This window comes from Aythya fuligula, chromosome 2, assembly GCF_009819795.1.
Source record: "Aythya fuligula isolate bAytFul2 chromosome 2, bAytFul2.pri, whole genome shotgun sequence".
In the NCBI taxonomy this organism is placed as follows: domain Eukaryota; kingdom Metazoa; phylum Chordata; class Aves; order Anseriformes; family Anatidae; genus Aythya; species Aythya fuligula.
The window spans coordinates 146,642,959-146,661,658 of NC_045560.1; the positions used below are offsets into that span (position 1 = coordinate 146,642,959).

Consider the following 18,700-nt stretch of genomic DNA (forward strand, 5'->3'; position numbering starts at 1 on the left):
GAATCTTGATTTTTATGACTGGAATATATTCTTGTGGGAGTATCGGAGGGAGCACGTGGTCTTTTGGAACCAGTTGCTTTTCGGACCATGCAGTTGTGATTTTTTCCATCTGCATAGCTGCTGTATTTATACGTGGCAGTAGAGTTTTGTCAACAAAACCAGACGTAGCAGTTATTTAATAAAATTTCTGGTGTAATGAACCTGTGCCAAACACGCAGATCCTGTGTTGCAAAGAGAAAGTAATTGCAGGTAAAGAAGAGTGAGTAATAACTACTAAAGATGAAAACATTTTTATCTTTGTAGGGGATGTGATTACACAAGCGACTGAGAATATAAATAAGGAAAGTTAAATACCTTGAAATTTGTAAGTTAACAGAACTTACTCATATCAGATAATGTATTTATTTCCAGTGGAAAGTCTTAATCAGCTGTAGAAATGGATTCAGTGGTATGTTATTAGAAAAGTGAATTTCTGAATATGAAAACACGGCAGGGGTGGGGGGGGGGAAGAGGAGAAATCAGATCTAGTAATTTAATGTAACTCTTTGTGAGGAGATAAAAGTAAAGAATGTGTCTACGGTTTCCCAGAATAGGAAACAAGTAAGTAGTTTGTAGGGTGGGTTGAGAGAGAGATCACTTTTCTCAGAATGCTTGCTTGTTTGAGTAATGGATAGAATAATTTTGCATGATAATGTTTTGTTCTGCAGTAGAGAGGTAATGTAAGTTACCTACTTAAAAAGAAATTTTGGGCTCTTGCAGGGAATCCTGCAAATCGTTTATACAAGAAAAGAGTTAATATGCATTATGTATTGTAATTTCCTGAGTATCTTTGTTTCACTGAATTAGATTTCAGTTTCACTGAATTAGTGCTGTTCTTTTGTCCTTTTTCAAATTCAAATGTGAAATTATATAAAACTGTGGGGTTGCTTTAAAAAAATGTTGCAGTTATAGATCTGTTTGCAGTCCCACCAGTCTTAATACAGTTTCTTCTTTTCACTTGATTGAATAAACCACTTAATCCTCCTAATCAATAGAAAGATGAAAAGCTAGGGTATATTTTGCTTGTTCAGTGATACTTTTGTAGTTAGCACTTTTAAAAATGTGTATCTCTCATATAGTGGTGCTTAGCTGGGACAAAGCTAAATGTGCATTTCCAAAGAGTGCAGTTAGCAAAGAATTTGTACTAAATAGCACCTAAAACACTTGCTGTGCCTGATTTTCCTCATATTTACACTCACTTAGTGAAATCTCACAGTAATCTAGTTTTTGGCAGAACCTGGCTCTTCCTAAAATTATGTCAGTGTCCTTGCATTTTGGTATTCATTAAGTGCTTAAAACCTGCAAATTATATATGTTTTACTTTGGGATGTTTTCTTTAGCTATTTCCTATACAATTCTCTTATGATATATGCACTGAAGAAATCACGTTGTGGTGGTTTTTGTTTGCTTTGAATAGGAAAGTTGCATTTTTCCTCTTACAGAAGATAGAATAAATGAGGAGAAATCATCTAAGTTTCAATATTTGTTTCAAGTATCGTGGATGTCACCGGGGTAAACTGAGGCGTATTCCATGATCATGCTATTATATCAGTGTATAATTTTATATAAAATATCCTATTTTTATCTGGGTCTTGAAGTTTTGATGAATGCTTGCAAGCCCTGAGTTCTGGAAGATATTATATCCATTATGGTGTGCTGGGTTCTTCATAGATTTGGTTTTAGAGCTTTCCTCTTCAGTGTTTTACTGGAGTGTCACACTGTTTAGTATATTAATAGAGGTAACATCTGTTAAGTACAGACTGAATACAAAAGGCAGTAACATCTGAATTAAAGAGGTTGGTGCCATGACTGCTGCCCTGGGGAGCCTGTCCCAGTGCCCGACCACCTCTGGGTGCAGAACTTTCCCTAACCCCCAGCCTGACCCTCCCCTGTCCCAGCTCCATGCCATTCCCTCGGGTCCTGTCGCTGTCCCCAGAGAGCAGAGCTCAGCGCCTGCCCCTCCGCTCCCCTCGTGAGGGAGCTGCAGGCCGCCATGAGGCCTCCCCTCCGCCTGCTCTGCTCGGGGCTGAGTAAACCAAGGGACTTCAGTGCTCCTCATACATCTTGTCCTCCTTCACCATTTTTTGCATCCCTGCTTTGGACTTTCTCTAATAGTTTTGTGTCTTTCCTATATTGTGGCTTAATAATTACTATTATGCTTTGAGTCCAACCCTTCAGCCAATTGTTCACCCATCACATTACGTACTTATTTAGCTGCATGCTGGACATCTTGTCCAGAAGGCTAATGTGAGAAACAGAATCAAAAACTTTGCTGAAATCCAAAAGGATTAATTACAGCTACTAGATTCCCTTGGTCAACTAAATGGATAACCTTGTCATAAAGGAAATTAAGTTCATTAAACAGGACTTTCCACTTATGAACCCCTGTTGGCTGTGACCAATGACTGCATTGTCTTTCAGGTGTTGTTCAATAAATCCCAGAATAATCTTCTCTGTAATTTTATCAGGCACCGAAGTGAGACTGACAGGCCTATAATTACCAGGGTCTTCTTTCTTGCCCTTCTTGAAAACTGGAACATTTGCCAGCTTCTAGTCAAGGAAAAGGCTTACAAATAGTACAAAATTTAAATTATATGTCGCAGTTCGACTTAACACACACCTGATGGATTTAACTATATTTAATTTGTGGGGCTGTTTTAAGGTATCTCTCAGAACAATGTATCAAACAAAGAAGTGCTGGAGATTATATTACAGTCAAAAGTAAATTGTTCTTTTTTTTTTTTCCCCTTTGGACTGTAATAAAGCAGAGATTCTCACAGATTTCTCTCTAATTTCTATTTTAGATACTGTCTAGATAACAGAAAAGCCCTAGAGAGAGATGTGGGATATGCTGAACTTCAAACTCGTCTTATTCGCTATGAAACCCAGACTACTTGCACCAAAGAGTGCTGCCCTGTGCCGGTTGTCCTGAGCCCTCTCCCATCTCCTGCAGTCTTGTCAGAGCCTGGAAGCGTCCCCGATGGAGAGTCTTTACAAAGTGAATTCAGAACAGAGGCATCAAGGCTCAAACGCAGATCAAAAGACTTGGACTGCTTTTATCCCAAGAAGAGGTAATGCACTGAATAAAATAAATCTTTGGTATGAAATATTTCAGTAGTCTCTTTTGAAATGCATCTTTTCTTTCATCTTGAAATGCTTTTAGTGAAGCTATCTAGACAAATGTTTTAGTTGTTTAATCCTCTTCTGTTAGTTCAGTTTTTCTCAAGTGTGTCCTCCCATTGATAGCATTAGATTAATCAAAACCATGCAGCACAGGCACCTTTTATTTAAGAGATTTGTGAGTGCATCTTGCAAAGTCTAAAGTGCCTCTGTAAAGGTGATGGCCTCATTTAGGACTGAAATAACTAAAGGTTTAGAAAGTCAAGCACTGTACAAACAGAATGACTGAATTCCTAATCCAAAGGACTTCTAGTATAAGATGACCCACAAAAATCTAAACTTGTTGACAGCCTTGTTTATTAAAATATTTACTGAAAATTCACTTTTTAAGACTTCCGTTTGTACCTTGACCTCACTCTGAAAATGCTAAGTCCTTGCATCAGTAAAAATAAAACAAAACAAAAAAACTGCCATGTAACACTAAAGGTATAAAGTGAATTCAGAAATATACTGTAACGCTTCACTTTGCTTTCACTCCAGTTTAATGTCCCCTTGCAACAGAGGTATGGTTTTGGAAATAGCTGCATCTCTTACAGCTTCATGAATAGTTAGAAAAGATGTGATTATGCTTAGTGTGTCATATAACTGGCGTTTCAGAATAGCGCTCTTAGTCTTGGAAGGATCAAACATTCTGCTGTTCCAGTGGCACTGTAATGCCCAATTTCTAGTAGATCAATTGTGACATTCCTGTAAGGCCAAAAGAAATTTGTCAGTTTCAAGATGTTTCATTTTATCCTGAGACTGAAGGCCAGAAACTCAGCTCTTCTGGCTGTCTAGACAAAGTGTCTGTATGCAAAACTAGTCCTCCTTGCAAAGAGTTTCTCTTCTTAATTGTCTTAGTTCTTCAATTTATTTATAGTTTTATTTTTTTTAATCAGAGATGCAATGGGTCTCTAAGTATCAGAAACCAAATCAGTAAGTGTTCTTCTAATACACAATTTTTTGGGGGTAATACTAGAATGCTATGTGCTGTTTTGAGATGCTCTTTGCAGTAGGGTGGTGGTTGGACCAGATGATCTTGGAGGCCTTTTCCAACCTTTATGATTCTATGTATAGTCTGCTAGGCAATTATGCAGCAGCCTCTACAGCAGAAACAATGCTACCAGAAGAATCAGTACAAAATCTGTAAGTTTTTCTCCTTTTTTTTTTCCCCTCTCTAGACTAACCAAATCTGAGAGTACAGACTCTCTCCTCTCCCAGGCAAGTGGAGGTAGTGGAAGTCACAGTACAGTGGTGGTAACAAGGAAACGCTCTGAAAGATCAGTTTCTTTAACTTCAGTGCAACTGAAACAATCTGGTCAGCTTCCCAAAGTAACCTCTAAGGTTGGCTCCGCAAGTCACAGAAGTGCAACAGAATCTGAGACGTCAAAGCCAGTTAAGGAATCAAGATCTCAGAAACATACAAGGGTAAAGGTTTATTTTGTTTGCTTGGGGGTGTGTGTGGGGGGAAGGTCTGCCTAATTTCTTTCTTTGCATATTGTTTTTTTTATTATTATTATTTTAATATCTTTTAACTCAAATGTGGACTGTGTCTTCATCTTCAAATTTCATTCTATTAACTTCTTGTAAGTGAATCTTGAAGGCACTGAGGAGAGTGCTCCAGAAGCAGTGAGTGAAAAAATCTGTAAGGATTATTATTACGTCACGTCCAGGGAATTAAGGCTGAAAGAAATAACAAATAGGAATAAAAAAACGTGGCAATGGATATCAGTGAATAGGAGTTATGAAATTCAGAAAATGAATATAAAACCTAAAACCACCAGAGAAATCTGTGCTGGAAAGATGAAAGCCGTTGTGAAAGAATGGACTACTCTGGGGATAAAGAGGTGTTCCAGTAGTTGTACAAGTCCATTAACAGAGATATTATTTAAATACATTACTGCTATTAATTTAACATTATTGCATCATATAGTGTATATATATACTAGTATATATATTAGTATATAATTTCACTTCTAAAATACAGTACAGAAAACAGTTTCTGTTTTCTGTATTGGTGATAATTTTAAATTAATCCCTGCATACTAGAGAAGACAATGCTTGGATGTAAATGTTGTAGTGTCAAAGGCATGTCAGGAAGACCTTAGTAAGGTCTTAGTAAGGTTGCAGTCATAAACTGCAACTCATTCAGACCTACAGCAGAGTTTAAGTGCCTTTGATATAAAGAATGACAAAGTAATTTTTCTAATTTGACTGTAGTACCTGGATTTTATTTTTGCATGCGTGCGTGAAACGGGAAAATATTGATATAAAGCAAAGCAATACATATTGTATTTCAGAGAAGAGAAAACCCATGTTATTATCAATTTAGTTTTCTTGTCTTTGAAGTCCCGTGTGGATAGTTACTGCTTCTCTACATGGCTTTGACATGTAAGCATTTTGTTAATTTTTCTGGTGAAGGAAATGGAAATAGAGCGTTAAATAACTCTGCCTAACTTTGGTCAGTGAGTCAATGGCATTTAGCCAGTGGATTAATGACAGAGGCAACATCAAAATTGATCAGGATTTTTTGTCTTTCAGTCTTCTCAATATATTAAGACTCTTGTGTTGTGATCTTTGTTGGGAAGATATAAAGAAGGGTGACTTGTTTTTCTTGGACAGTTTTTCATGCCAGTAATTGGGATGAAGCTTTGAGTGTGTTTCTATTGTTTCCCAGATGCTGAAGGAGGTGGTAGCCAAGACTCTTCAAAAACATGGAATTTCAGAGGATCACAAGTGCTTTGAATCGTGCAGCCAACGTCTATTTGAGATATCGAAGTTTTACTTAAAGGTAACTAGAAGACATGCTTTTACAGTTCTTTGTGCTTAACTGAATGAATTTATTCCTGAATGCAATTTGAGATTGGGTGTATTTAGACCTGATGGTGCTAGTATCTCCTAGTGGCATGTCACTAGTATGTGTAGAATGTGGAGAAACCTGTGGTCTTGTCAAGTGCAGAAGCTAGTTTTACAGTATATTTTGGTGTTTTACTGTTTGTTTTCAAACCTTATAAAGCACTAGTCTTTTACGTGTGTTAGATAACATGTAAAAGCAATGTTCAGGTAGGTAAGGTTGTGTTTATACTATATAGCTTTCCGTACTGCTATAGATAGCTTAGGGCCATAGATTTCTGTTTATATTCTACTGAAAAAAAATGTTCATGACATCAGGTTCTCCTAATTTATCTTCCTTCAGCGAGACTAGATTATGAGATCATCTGTGGGCTGTTGTAAGCTATAGCTGTTTTCGAGGTGTAAATAAAGTTCATTTTCTTAGAATCTGGGGTGATTCACATGATAAGCAGAATTGCTCTCAACTGTGTGGGAACTTAGCAAATCCTGGGGGCACTAGATGAGATGCCAAAGGGGAAAAAAAAAGAAAAAGTAACCAGTAAGGCAACTGCTTTCTTTTTGTAATTGTAATTGTTTTATGGCCGTCACGTCTCACTTTCTTGTTTACCCTTGCTTTGCAAGTCCCTTGGGAATGAGCATCAGATGAATGCAAATTAACTTATGTACATATAGTTGTGTGGAACTGTAGTGTAGGCTGGTTTACATTCACCTGTGTGTGTTACTTTTTAAAAGTACAGATGTAGTCATGTCAGTGTCCTGTGTTGTCCTACATTTTGTTTTGTATTTTGTACTGCCTTTGTCTCTGCTTGTAACAGGATAATTTTGTCTCCAAATTGATGATCAACTTAGTTTTGTCATAAATACTGTTATAATGAGCTATGTAAATGTAGCTTTACATATACATATTTGCCCTTATATATATTTCACAATTTGTGGTTGCAGCTGTTGGAAACAAATTCTTTGCTCATATAAAACTGTAGAATACGATCACATTTCTTTTGTCAGAATGGAGGCTGTGTATGTTGGTCAGTTGGTCATTGATTACAAATGAAGAAAGATTTCAGTAAAAAAAAAACTTCATGCCAAGTAATCTTTGTCCTTCACTGTGACAGCTCAGCTTCTCCCTTGTTCTAGGCTTTTGGGTAAATAGCTCATGGTACCTGAAATTCCAGGGCCATGACGTGGTCACAGAAATTCTTGTAAATACATTGCCAATCTATCTGACAAATGCTGACTTGGCAGCACCGTGCTGAATTGCATCAACCCAATTTTTAGGAGATAATGAGGAGCATCTCTTTCCACAATACATAGGGGACTTTGTAAGTTAATGCTCGAGCCTGTGTTACTTAGCCTGAGCACAAAAATGAGTGCAATTACAGTATTTGGGTTAACAAGCTATTTTTCACAAGTTGAGCTGCTGTTCTGTTCGTCTGCATGCATTTAGCCTACCACCATTTGTGAACGAACTCAGTTTCGCTTGAGCTTCAGGGAAGATGATTTAAGCTAAATGAAGTTGCTCTGCAATTGAAGAGGGCTACAAGCTGACACAGACCATTATAACATCTTGCTGATGAGCAGCAGCTTCTTAAATAATTAGAGGACAGTTGTTCGCTCGTTCTGTAAGCACTCCCAAGATCCACCCAAAATAGGCCCTGAAGGAAGATCTCATCTGAAGTCAGAGCCCGTGTGTAGGGATGAGGAAGCGAATTCAGATGGGTTAATGGTTCCATTGCAAATGAAGAGTAAAAGAAGATGAGACAATGATCCTTTTCTTCAGAAAGCTGCTCTAGAGAGTTGTGGCAGGATTTTGTTCTCTTGAACTGTACTCTGGGTCTGTAGGACTTTACTGTGCTGCATGGATCAGAAGCATGATATAGATACAGTTTTCCTTTGGAGACTAGTAGTAGATTCATGTTTCTGGTTTCTCTTCAGACAGTGGTGTTACATGCTTGCTATACAAGCAATCTGGCTCTTGTATTAGCCTGGGAAAATTGAATGGCAAAGCAGACAAACCACTCTAGATTTTTCCTGTCCTGCATTTATTCTTTTCCTCCAAGTCCTCTTTTCTGTTCTTTGCCAGAACTCTGTATTGTGGTCTAAACAGACGGTTGATTTCCATGTTCGTGGAAGATTTCAATCCAGACTGTAAGAACTTCTGGTGTTTAAAAAAAACAAAGAAACAACAACAAAATTGCATTTCTAGAAGTTTGAAAGTAAGGAAAGGTCTGGCTTAGTCACACTTCAGTACTAGGGCTGGACTGCTGTAGGAAAAGTTACGGCCCTTGGAGTGAATTTAGATTTACTTAATCTGTAGAAAAGGTGAATTCAAATAATCTGATTTTCTGTAGTTCTGGAAAAAAAAAATCATGAAAGGATTAAGTTCCCCAAGATAACTAGGGCTCTCATCATCCCCTCATCATCCACCTATAATGAGGATATGAGTATACTAATCTCAGTGGCTTTGTGCTTTGTATTTAGGATCTTAAAACTTCTAGAGGACTTCTTGATGAAATGAAGAAAACAGCAAATAACAATGCTAAACAGGTAAGAGCATTTGTTTGATTTGTGGATGTTTTTCTATTCACTAGCCTAGGCTGAGTCCAACCGCCGCTGCTTGGCTGTAGGATGGTTTGGTCCACAGATTTAGGAGACGAAGAGAAGCATTCCTTAGGCTGTGGGTCATTTTGCATTCTGATCTCACAAAAACAAAAAACAAAACAAAAAAAGCAAAGTTTTCCATTCCATATGATCATGGTTTTGGCAGTTCTAGCTAGAATACAGTCTATCTGTTATGCCACTGTGATAAATGTAGAAGAAGAAAATTTTTTCACAACTCAAAAAAAAAAAAAAAAAAAAAAAAAACATGAGATTTTTCTTCCTTGGAGAGAAGACAAAATTGTTAGGAATTCTTCTTTCTTTGTGTTCAAGGAAGTAACATTTGTCTTCAAAGTTTAGGTACCAATAGAGGGATCTATCAAAGGAAATAAATTTTGTATAAGAAAAAAAAACACAGTAATTTTAAGCTTAGAAATAACTTTAAACAGAAATGACATCAAATGAGTTTTCTTGTGTGTAAATGGGTGCTTCTGTGAACACTAGCACAGAGCAAACAACAGGAGTAAGCACTCCTGTCCTCCAGAAAGTAAGTAAATATTTGATTTAAATTCTGGATAACACGATCTTGCATTTTTATAGGGCGGTTTTCAAAACTATAAATGAAACATAAGGATTTGAACAGAGTTAGTTAAATAGTCTCCCCTCAAAACTCTTAAGTGAAACTGCTAGATCCCTACAAAATTTTATCCTGCCAGGACAGTATTGTGTTCTGCACTGTTTTGCCTTGTGAACTGATTCCTACAGATCATAAGGTTTCAAAAACTACATGGGTTGTGCTGTTTGATCCCGGACCGGGATATTGTGCTGATGCACTGTTTCCCACTGCAGTCTTTGTCTGGGGAAACCGGTCAGTAGTTTTATATATGAACATTAATACCTCTTTGTCAACAGCAGTAAAATTGGGCATCTTGTAAACTGGTCACCTCTCCCTGTAATAAAGAATACTTTGAAACTACCTTATAAAAAAACTGTACGGTGTGGGGTGAGGTAGCTCAGTTCAGGGGATCTAAAAATGCCTTTTTCTAAAGACAAGTGTTCTGTTCAATTAAATACAATTCTTGGGAGGTAACATTATCTTCTCAGTTTATTAAAAACTTTCTCCTTTGAATGGATTACATTAAATCTCGTTTAGTAACAACAGGTCTTCAGGTCAAGAAAGAATTGACAATATGTCTCAGGTGTTCTTAAGTTGCTTTCAATAGGAAGAGTTATGCGAATAATTTTCTCATGTATTTTCCCAGGTGATTGAATGGGTTTTGGAAAAATCTGGCAAGTAGATTACCTGCTATCCACACCTTCCTAGAAACTGGAGAGAGAAAATTTCTGATTGCAAGAAAAACATTACATTGTATAACACATGCATACACATATGCAAGCATCAGAAGAACTTTGGTCAGTGTAATTATATAGACTTCCTTTTCAAGCACAGTAGCATGCTTTGAAACTTTTTATACTGAAAGTTTTAATTTTTTAAAACATTTCAAATGAAAAAGGTTTTATTTTATTTGCATATTTATTATCTTTCATTGTTAGAAGGAATACAGCTTGGTCTTTATAAAGCTTTGTATCTTTTTCAATGAGTGTATTTTTAATATGAATTTAAAAAAATGCCAATTTAATTTTAATAATGGGTCTACTTTGTTATACTTTTTTGCACAAAGACCTCTGTTTATTACTACTTGCTGTTGTATAAGCTGAATAAAACTGCTTACAGCGTGGACCTTTGACATTTTTATATTGTAGCTGACAACAGTTCCTATTCTGCGCCTGGAAACAAAATATAATTAGAATTTGAGTCACAATTATCTCTCAGTTCTGTAATAGAAGAAAATCACCATCTTTTCAAAGCTAATGAAAGGTCCCATGAAAGGATATTTTAAGGGGAGAGCTACAGCCTGGATTTCTGTGTAATCTTCCTAGCTAATCCTTAGAAACAATTCACAACAGAGATCTGAGGGTTTTTTTCATGGAGGGGGAAGAGAAAATCAAGATGCTAGTAGTAGTGATGATTGAGAGAGCTGTGAAACAGTGGGCAAACTGATGAAATGTAATACAAGAATTTCTATCTGAGTTGCAAACTCAGGAAGCTACTCAATCAGCCCCAGCTTGCTTAAGTTTTGGGCACGTATCGGGTTTGTACTGGTAATTATTCCGTTTAGTATTGTGTTGTTTTGGTAGGATCTCCTCAACTCAAACATTTTATAGCTTTCAGTGCAAGGATTTCCTATTTCTCATATAGTCTAACATGATTTCACTTGACAGAGATGCAGTGTTACTGTTTGCTATATTCTTCTAGAAGGAAAATGGATTAAGCAATACTAATATATGTAAAATTTAATATTACAAGAAAATATGATTGAACTAAACCATGTGTAGATTAGAGTTAATACTATAATATCTACCTGTTCTCTGAGGAGTCTTTATAATTTTGTGATTTTATTCTTTGCTAAATTCTATTTTGTGTACAGCCAAGCTCTAAGGAGCTGTGTTTGTTGTTTGCTTTGGGGTGTGTATGCACGTGTGCATGTCTAACAGGATCTTGCATTCTACTCTTCTTTTCCTTTGTTCCAATGTGCATTGTTCTCCTGAACTCTACATGAACTTTTATACATATATATGGGTGTGTACTTGTTTGAACTGTACTCTCTGCTTTACTGTGACCGTAAGTTGGAGTACAATCATAGAATGATAGAATATCCCAAGTTGGAAGGGATCCACAGGGATCATTGAATCCAGCTCCTGGCTCCACATAGGACTACCATTGTCCAAATACTTGAACTCCAGCAGGCTCGGTGCTGTGACCACTGCCCTGGGGAGCCTGTCCCAGTGCCCGACCACCTCTGGGTGCAGAACCTTTCCCTAACCCCCAGCCTGATCCTCCCCTGTCCCAGCTCCATGCCGTTCCCTCGGGTCCTGTCGTTGTCCCCAGAGAGCAGAGCTCAGCGCCTGCCCCTCCGCTCCCCTCCTGAGGGAGCTGCAGGCTGCCATGAGGCCTCCCCTCATCATCTTGGCTCTGGCCAGGCACAACTGCTTTGGAGAGTGCTTGCAACACATCCATAGTATCCAGGTCAATAACTTAAAAGGTTTTTACTCGTATCAATAATGAGTGTATGCACAAAATTGCTCCACTGTATTAACCGATGTTCATGGTTCCCTTCTCTCTGCATTTAAGACAAGCTGTTTTTCTATGTAATTGTGTACGCATTCTTACAGTCACTTTAAAATACATGAACACAGACACTTCTTGTGTTAAATATAAAATACTTTGCCCATACAACAAGAAACTTAGGAATAAGATGTCGCTTTCTTAACATCCAGTATTGAAGTCTTTACTTCCCAAGAGAGAAGTCTTAAGTTCTAGTCATACATTCAGCCTGAGTGCTGATACTATTGTGTGGATATTTATGCAAGCTACTGAAATTTGCATTTTCTGCATGATTTTTTTGTTTTGTATAGTTGTAATCTGCTACAGCAGATTGGAAAAAAAAATATGGTTAATAAATTTTCTGTTCACACATAAGTTGACAAGCAAAAGTATAAAAACTACGTTTCATAAAATACGTGACTTACTGCCATGAGCAGAGAAAATGCCTTTCATGGAAGTAATTCATAATCTTTAACTGGCTTTTGTGATGAAAAACTATCTGCATGTATCTGTAGAATGGCTTTTATATAAAAGTGCTTTTCTTAAAAAAAAAAATAAAACAGGAACACACCTCATTCTTCCCTTACCTTTCTGTGCTGTACATAGTGAGCCCTGGATTTAAATACCATCTCGCTTCATGAGTAAGTAGAAGCCAATGGTTATTGTTTTAATTAATTCTGTAGACTCAAAGGCTGGCCTGAAATAATCAGCAGGAAAGCAGTCAGGGAAACATAAGCAGTTTAATGTATCATTTGTTTGCATGATTCCCAATACTGAGCTAATACAGTGCTGCCCGCATCTCATTTGCACTTCATTATTATGATGTTGTTGTATTGTGGTTTTTTGTTTGTTTGCTTTTTATGGTAAATGACAGCTAGTTTGTAATCATGGCTTAATAACTTACTGTGCCCCATCTGAGCTGTGATAACTCTCCCCGTGCATCCTCTTAACCTAGCAAAAAGCATGCAAAATAATTTGACCTGGCCTACAGTAACAGCATTAAACCAAAACATTTTGCACCTGCCATAGTTTTAAAACCCCACAGTTAAGGGCTCCCACAGCCCAGCTAACACACAGTAACCTTTGTGATGCAGGACGTAATGTCACTCTGTGCCTCTGAACTTCAAATGTTTTGTTTCTGGGCAATGAATCCCACTCTAGTCTGTCCTGTGCATGTTTACTGTAGAAGCTTTGGGTGCTTGCTTTCATGTTTTTGCACCTCAGGATGTGTCACGTTCATCAGCGTACATTGGGGTCTACCCCTGTGCTTACACAAGCCTGGGGTAAGACAATGCTAATACGGTCATGATTACCTGGTGAGGTGAGTACTTACCGTATTACAACAATTGCATTATGAATATCACTTAAATTGGTTAAAATCCTTTTCCTAATTAACAAACTCACCAGTTCTTCCTAAGGAGTCATTTTGTAATGCCATTGAATATTTACACAAGTACAAAAATTTTAATGAAGGAAACAAACTGAATCCTACATGGACAATGGAGCTGATATATTCATGAAAGGTTGTTTTTCCCCTTGTGGTTTTAAATTAAACTTTGCCTTGGTTAATCTAGAGGTTCCCTCCTACCAAGCAAGTTGATTTGTTTCTTGAAATTTTGCTAGTTTGTTATTAACCTCTCCTGTTATAAATCATAAGGTCACTGAATTCAAAGTGTCCATTTTAGATACAATTTCCAGTTACTTTGTAGATTGTTTTTTTTTGTTTTCTTCTGATAGAATAGTCCCAGTAACAGCCAGTTAGAAACCTGCCTCTTTGACTTCTACGAAAAAGATGAACTTACAAAGCTCTAAATACCCTAAAAATCTGGAGGCTTGGCATGAAATCAAAGCAGTGCCAGTTAACTTCTAAATGTGGCCAAGGGGACACTGAGAAGTCTCCTGGTGGATGGAAATTTGATCAAGCTGTACTTGAAATCAGCTGCGCTTCAGGATGTGAAGGCTGGGATGGAGTGTGCTCCCAGGGCCTGGGGGAAGAAGGAGCACTTACCTTTCACAAAAAGGGGAAATGCTTGTTTATGGGGCAAAGACAGCCTTTAGTGACATTCGTGGTAGTGATTTACTTGGGAGTGCCTAAGGAGTTGTGTTCTGATTTATTAAGTACCTTAAGAGAAACGCTAGTTCTACTTAAAAAGCAGGACTCTTAGGAACCACCAATATGCTTCCCCGAACACAGGCAGATCAGATTTATTTTATTTTTTTTTATTATTATTTTTTAACAAACACCTTATATCACATTTTTTCAGTAACATATACGTTCCGATATGTATCCAAGTCTTTCTAACGGTGAAGCTTCTATACAGACCTGATCCGCATGTCCAATCTACAACTGGTATCTTGTGAAGAGTGAAACTCTACAACTATCCCGTTTTAGGATTTCCACGAGGCTGGTCTGCCACACCTCCGTAACACTGACAGAACAGACTTTACAACCCCACAGGTAGCTATTTGGGCCACTAGGTTAAGAATTATAGAGGGAAAGCAAATGTTCTTGTTTTCCTTAACTGTTCATAACAACTAAAACTAACCAAGGCACATGTTGGCCCCACTCCTTGGACTCGGATGCTTGAGCAGAAGTTTTTTATAACTGCTGGAACTGCCAAGTTAAGTATAAGCAACAGAGAAAGCATTGTAACTTCAGCAGGTGAGTCTGAACAGCCTTGCTCAGAACACCCCTTTGGCCTCTCAGTAAACGCCAGCAGCAAAAAAATATGCTATTTAATATGCTTTCAGACTGTCATAAAAATAATGTTTATATACTAGAAAGCACCAACGTGCCATTGACAGTACATTAATACTTTATTATTATTATTTTTAAAAGTCATTCTGTCGATATGATGGGTGGCTCTTTCAAGTAACTGAACTCCTACAGAATGACTGAGGTTTAGAACATGCGTTCCCCAGCCCCAAACCAAAGGACAGCCTGCTAAACACCTCGTTTGGGTACAAAGTAAGCTCACCTCACAAAAATCCAATAAATGACTTTATTAAATATATTCTTTTCCTCTAAAATATAAATATTCACTATACTCTTATAAATGTGGAGTAGGTCCATATTTCATTTGTCTATCCCATCCAAATATGAATCAGTCCAAAATCTGAAAATGAAGAAATAGCATCTGTAATTATCATTATTTTTTTCTATAAATATATATAATATGAACTTTCTTTGCAAACTGTTTAGTTATTCACTTATACTTCATATAGTACTGAGCACCTTAGATTACATGTTGTGTAATTTACTCGTTGGTACTAATATAGGAATTTGTACTATTTACAATGCACATACAGGTTAAGTATAACATTCCAGTGATCTGTAAGTGTTAAAAGGATAAGGAAATAGTGCAGTACAGTTACATATGTATTTAACCTACCCCACAATATGCAAGTTCTCACTTTAACCTCGGGAACTTTTACAGGAGCCTGGGTCCAAACTTTTAAGTTACACTTTGGAACAGCAATAAAACACCTTGCACACAGCGTCCTCAATCACTTTTTAAAAACGTCACACGTTTTACTTGACAATGTGATCTGAGATCATGTTCGGAGCCCTAGTCCCCCAGCGTACCGACTGCTCTCAGCCTCTCGGAAGACATTACGTCCTAGAAGCTTCCAAGCCAAAGGAGACCTAAGTAACTGCTACAGAAAGACACGTGAGTGGCAGTGGGAGCAAAGCAAGAAATGTACATTTGGAAATTATCGGCAAGTTATGTAACATAGCTCCTAACTTGTGATCTTACACAAGGAATTAAGTTGTAAGTGCAAGTACCATGACAGTAAAAACAACGTTCACAGACAGATCACCTTCCAGACTTCTCACTGGAGAGAGGCGCTGGCAGTGGGGCAGGTGTCCCAAATGTCAGCTTAGCTAATGGGCTAAAATAATTGTTTTCTGTATTTTCACATTCAGCCTATCATAATTTTTAAATTAGTTTTGATGATTAAGATACCTATGGAAACCACCACAACCTAATTCCTACACTGAAAAAAACTGCATGACTTACTCTTAACTCTCAAGACTTAGTTTAAAAGCAACATAGGACCAAACTGTTTTTAATTTTCTTCTTTGCTAGTCAAGTGATGTTACATTGAAACGTACTGGCTTTCTGAAGAATAAAACAAATGTTGTGGTATGAAAAGTGAATTTCTACAAACTTCTCATTTATCATTTCCTATACGGTTCCTGTCCTTCAAAGTGGGAATTTAGGGCAAAACTCTAAAAGCAAACAACCCTACCTAAAGCAGTTCTATTTAAAATTTAAGAGCAATATAAATGCAACCCCTGTTCTGTTTCTTTCTATTCCCACCCAACCATGTTATGCCAATTCAGTAGCTCCAGCTGCAAGTTGTATCATCCCGCAATGAAGAGCACCTTGCCCACCCTTCTGCCCTCAACTTCGCTGTGAACAAGGCTTGAGCTGACCTGTGAATGTTTTGACTTAGAGCAGTAAGATGTGATGCAGAACAAGAAACCATAAAATATGTGTACAGAGGCAAGTTTTACCAGCAAGGAATAAATTCTGGACTTGCACCCCAATGCACTGAATATTAACTTAGGCTAAAGATGACAAATTCTTTCTTCACTAGCTCTTAATGTAGCTGATTTAGCAGCAGGAAAGAAGTCTGAGCTCCAAGTCACTCTCACAGGGACAGTTCCTTATTAAGGCTTTTCTGACATGTTCCTGCCCCCTGTGCATTTCCTCAGAGGTGAGGAGCTGCTCTTGATCAAATCAAGAAAATAAAAATAAAAAAGAAGTCTTCCTCCTTGCCCAGATTTGCAAAATGAAGCCCATACAACCAGACTCAGTAGAGCTGAGGGGTTAATACATTTGGGGTAGGAGGACAGGAAGCTCTTGGCACGGCTCAGCCTTTCAGTTGGAGAACGCTGAGATGGCAGCATGCTGACAGAAGCTTAGGTCACCTTTCAAAATGGATCCAGCTCTCTTCTACCTGAAGCTCAAGGTCATTTGAACCGCTTTGAAAGTCACTATGAAAACACATCCTGTGTGTTCAGTAACAGGAGGTTCCTGCCTATGCCTCGGTGCCAGCCAGCACCCAGTGCACCCCCCAGCTAGTGCTGCACTGCATCCATTGCGAGGACTGCACAGGAGGTGGCCCTACCATTTAATCTGAAAGTGGCCCTCAGCCCGGACCTTGCAGCTGGTATTCCTTGCAGCTCTATATGGCCTCAGAGCACCCCACTCAAAGATGTGTAGCTGCTGGCTCTGCTGGGTATTCGAGCAGCACGGTCTGGTGGCTCCCCATGAGAAATTGGTCAGTGGTGCATGGGTTAGAACAGAAAAACCACTTGATTTGTAGGCGGTGGGACCATCTTTTATAGAACTTGTACTCAAACAACCTTGAGCTTGCATCATAACCAACGCCCAATCCTTTCTGCTTAGCCCTTTACTGATTCTATATAAACAAGTACATTGAAATAGGCACAACTTATGAGTCTGAACAATTACACGCATGGTACTATACTCGGTCACTGTCTGAGACGGGATCTCAAAATCCCACTATTTACAATGAAATCCATCGTTTTCCTTGTCATGCCACCTCTTCAGCTGATCAAAATCAAAACCTGGCCTTGAAAGGCTGCCAGAAATGACCGAGGCGTGGTGCCGAACCCCAGTCTGGTGCAGGCTGTTATCCGTTGCAGGTCGCTAATGTTGGGTGTACTTCTGCTTAGCAGGGTTGCTCCGCTCGTCTTTGAAGAACCAGATGTGTGTACCCCGTTTATGCCACCAAACCAAGTCTTGTGATCTTAGCCGACAGGAAGGAATGGATGATGAACACCACTGGTTTTGGACAGGAATGAAGGTCCAGTTGCTGAAATTACAGGAAGAAATCAAGTTGAGCATAATTAGATTAGATTACAGCTCAAATAAGCAGTCGTTTATGCAGTGTTTACTAGATTAACTGCTGGCTGGTATTTTCAACAGGCTTCTATTAATAACCACCCTGTATTACAACACATTGTTATTTCTTTGCATGCAGCTGCAAATATTTAGGTCACTAAAAGTGAGTAAGAAGCATCTTGAAAGCAGATGAGATCCTTGTGCCCCTGGGCTTATGTCTGCCTGGGAGTGCAGCGTAAAATGGACTCGGAGGCTGCAAGCCCTTTTCCAGGATTTTCAACCCTTCCGTGGTTTGACTGCTGTGTCTGATACCTTGTCCTTGCACTTTTCCATATGTACCTGCTCTCGGTCACTGCTGAAGCCAAAACACTGCCCCTCGAGTTGCACGGTTGCTTCTCTCTTCATGCAACTGGCAGTGAAACTGAACTTTTTTTTTTCCCATGGTAACAGCTCAGATCACCTCACCAGGTGCTTGCTAAGCATGACAGCACGACAGCTCTATCCGTGTGGACAGCAGGTTGAGCACTAAGTTCACACCAGAACAAAACAGACTGGTCTTTCCACCAGTCACACATCAACTTTATTGAGAGCTTGTAACAAATTTTATTGAGAGCTGGTAACAAATTCCTTTCTGAAGTACGTTTACAGCCTGACAATAAAGGCTTCACAGAGCATGTTATCAAAGGTGGTATCAAGAACTAAGCACACAATATACTCAGGAACTGCTGAAAAGCTTGACAGGAGAGATCATGTTTGCATAATTTATGGTACCTACACTTTTTGTAGGAACATGCACATTATTTTTAGGCCTTGTGACAGCTAACTTTAAGGCTTAAGCAGACAGTTTGCTCTACATCTGTAGTTCTCAATTTTTTCAGCAAGTAGGTGTTCAAAAGTGTCTAGAACTGTTGTCACACCAGATAAAGTAGATATGTGCACGTTGGGATTATTAGTAATGTCTCATTCGTAAGTTCTTCTACCTACAGTCATTTTAAAATTGAAAAGAAAA

General features: G+C 38.4%; 2 protein-coding genes across 2 annotated transcripts in view; one reads left to right on the plus strand and one right to left on the minus strand.

Annotated features, from left to right (window-relative positions):
* MTBP (MDM2 binding protein) overlaps window positions 1–10,094 on the plus strand; it is a gene marked incomplete at its 5' end in the record, with an annotated part of 29,009 nt that extends 18,915 nt beyond the window's left edge. Inside the window, 5 exons of the mRNA XM_032181901.1 lie at window positions 2,844–3,110; window positions 4,380–4,626; window positions 5,876–5,989; window positions 8,530–8,595; window positions 9,909–10,094. Of these exons, the coding sequence (XP_032037792.1) occupies window positions 2,844–3,110; window positions 4,380–4,626; window positions 5,876–5,989; window positions 8,530–8,595; window positions 9,909–9,944 (730 nt within the window). The remainder of the gene's footprint in view (window positions 1–2,843; window positions 3,111–4,379; window positions 4,627–5,875; window positions 5,990–8,529; window positions 8,596–9,908) is intronic.
* Window positions 10,095–14,013: 3,919 nt separating this feature from the next.
* Window positions 14,014–18,700, minus strand: part of SNTB1 (syntrophin beta 1) — a 114,870-nt gene continuing 110,183 nt past the window's right edge. Inside the window, exon 7 of the mRNA XM_032182277.1 lies at window positions 14,014–17,662. Coding sequence (XP_032038168.1) covers window positions 17,570–17,662 — 93 coding nt within the window. The 3' untranslated portion in view covers window positions 14,014–17,569. The remainder of the gene's footprint in view (window positions 17,663–18,700) is intronic.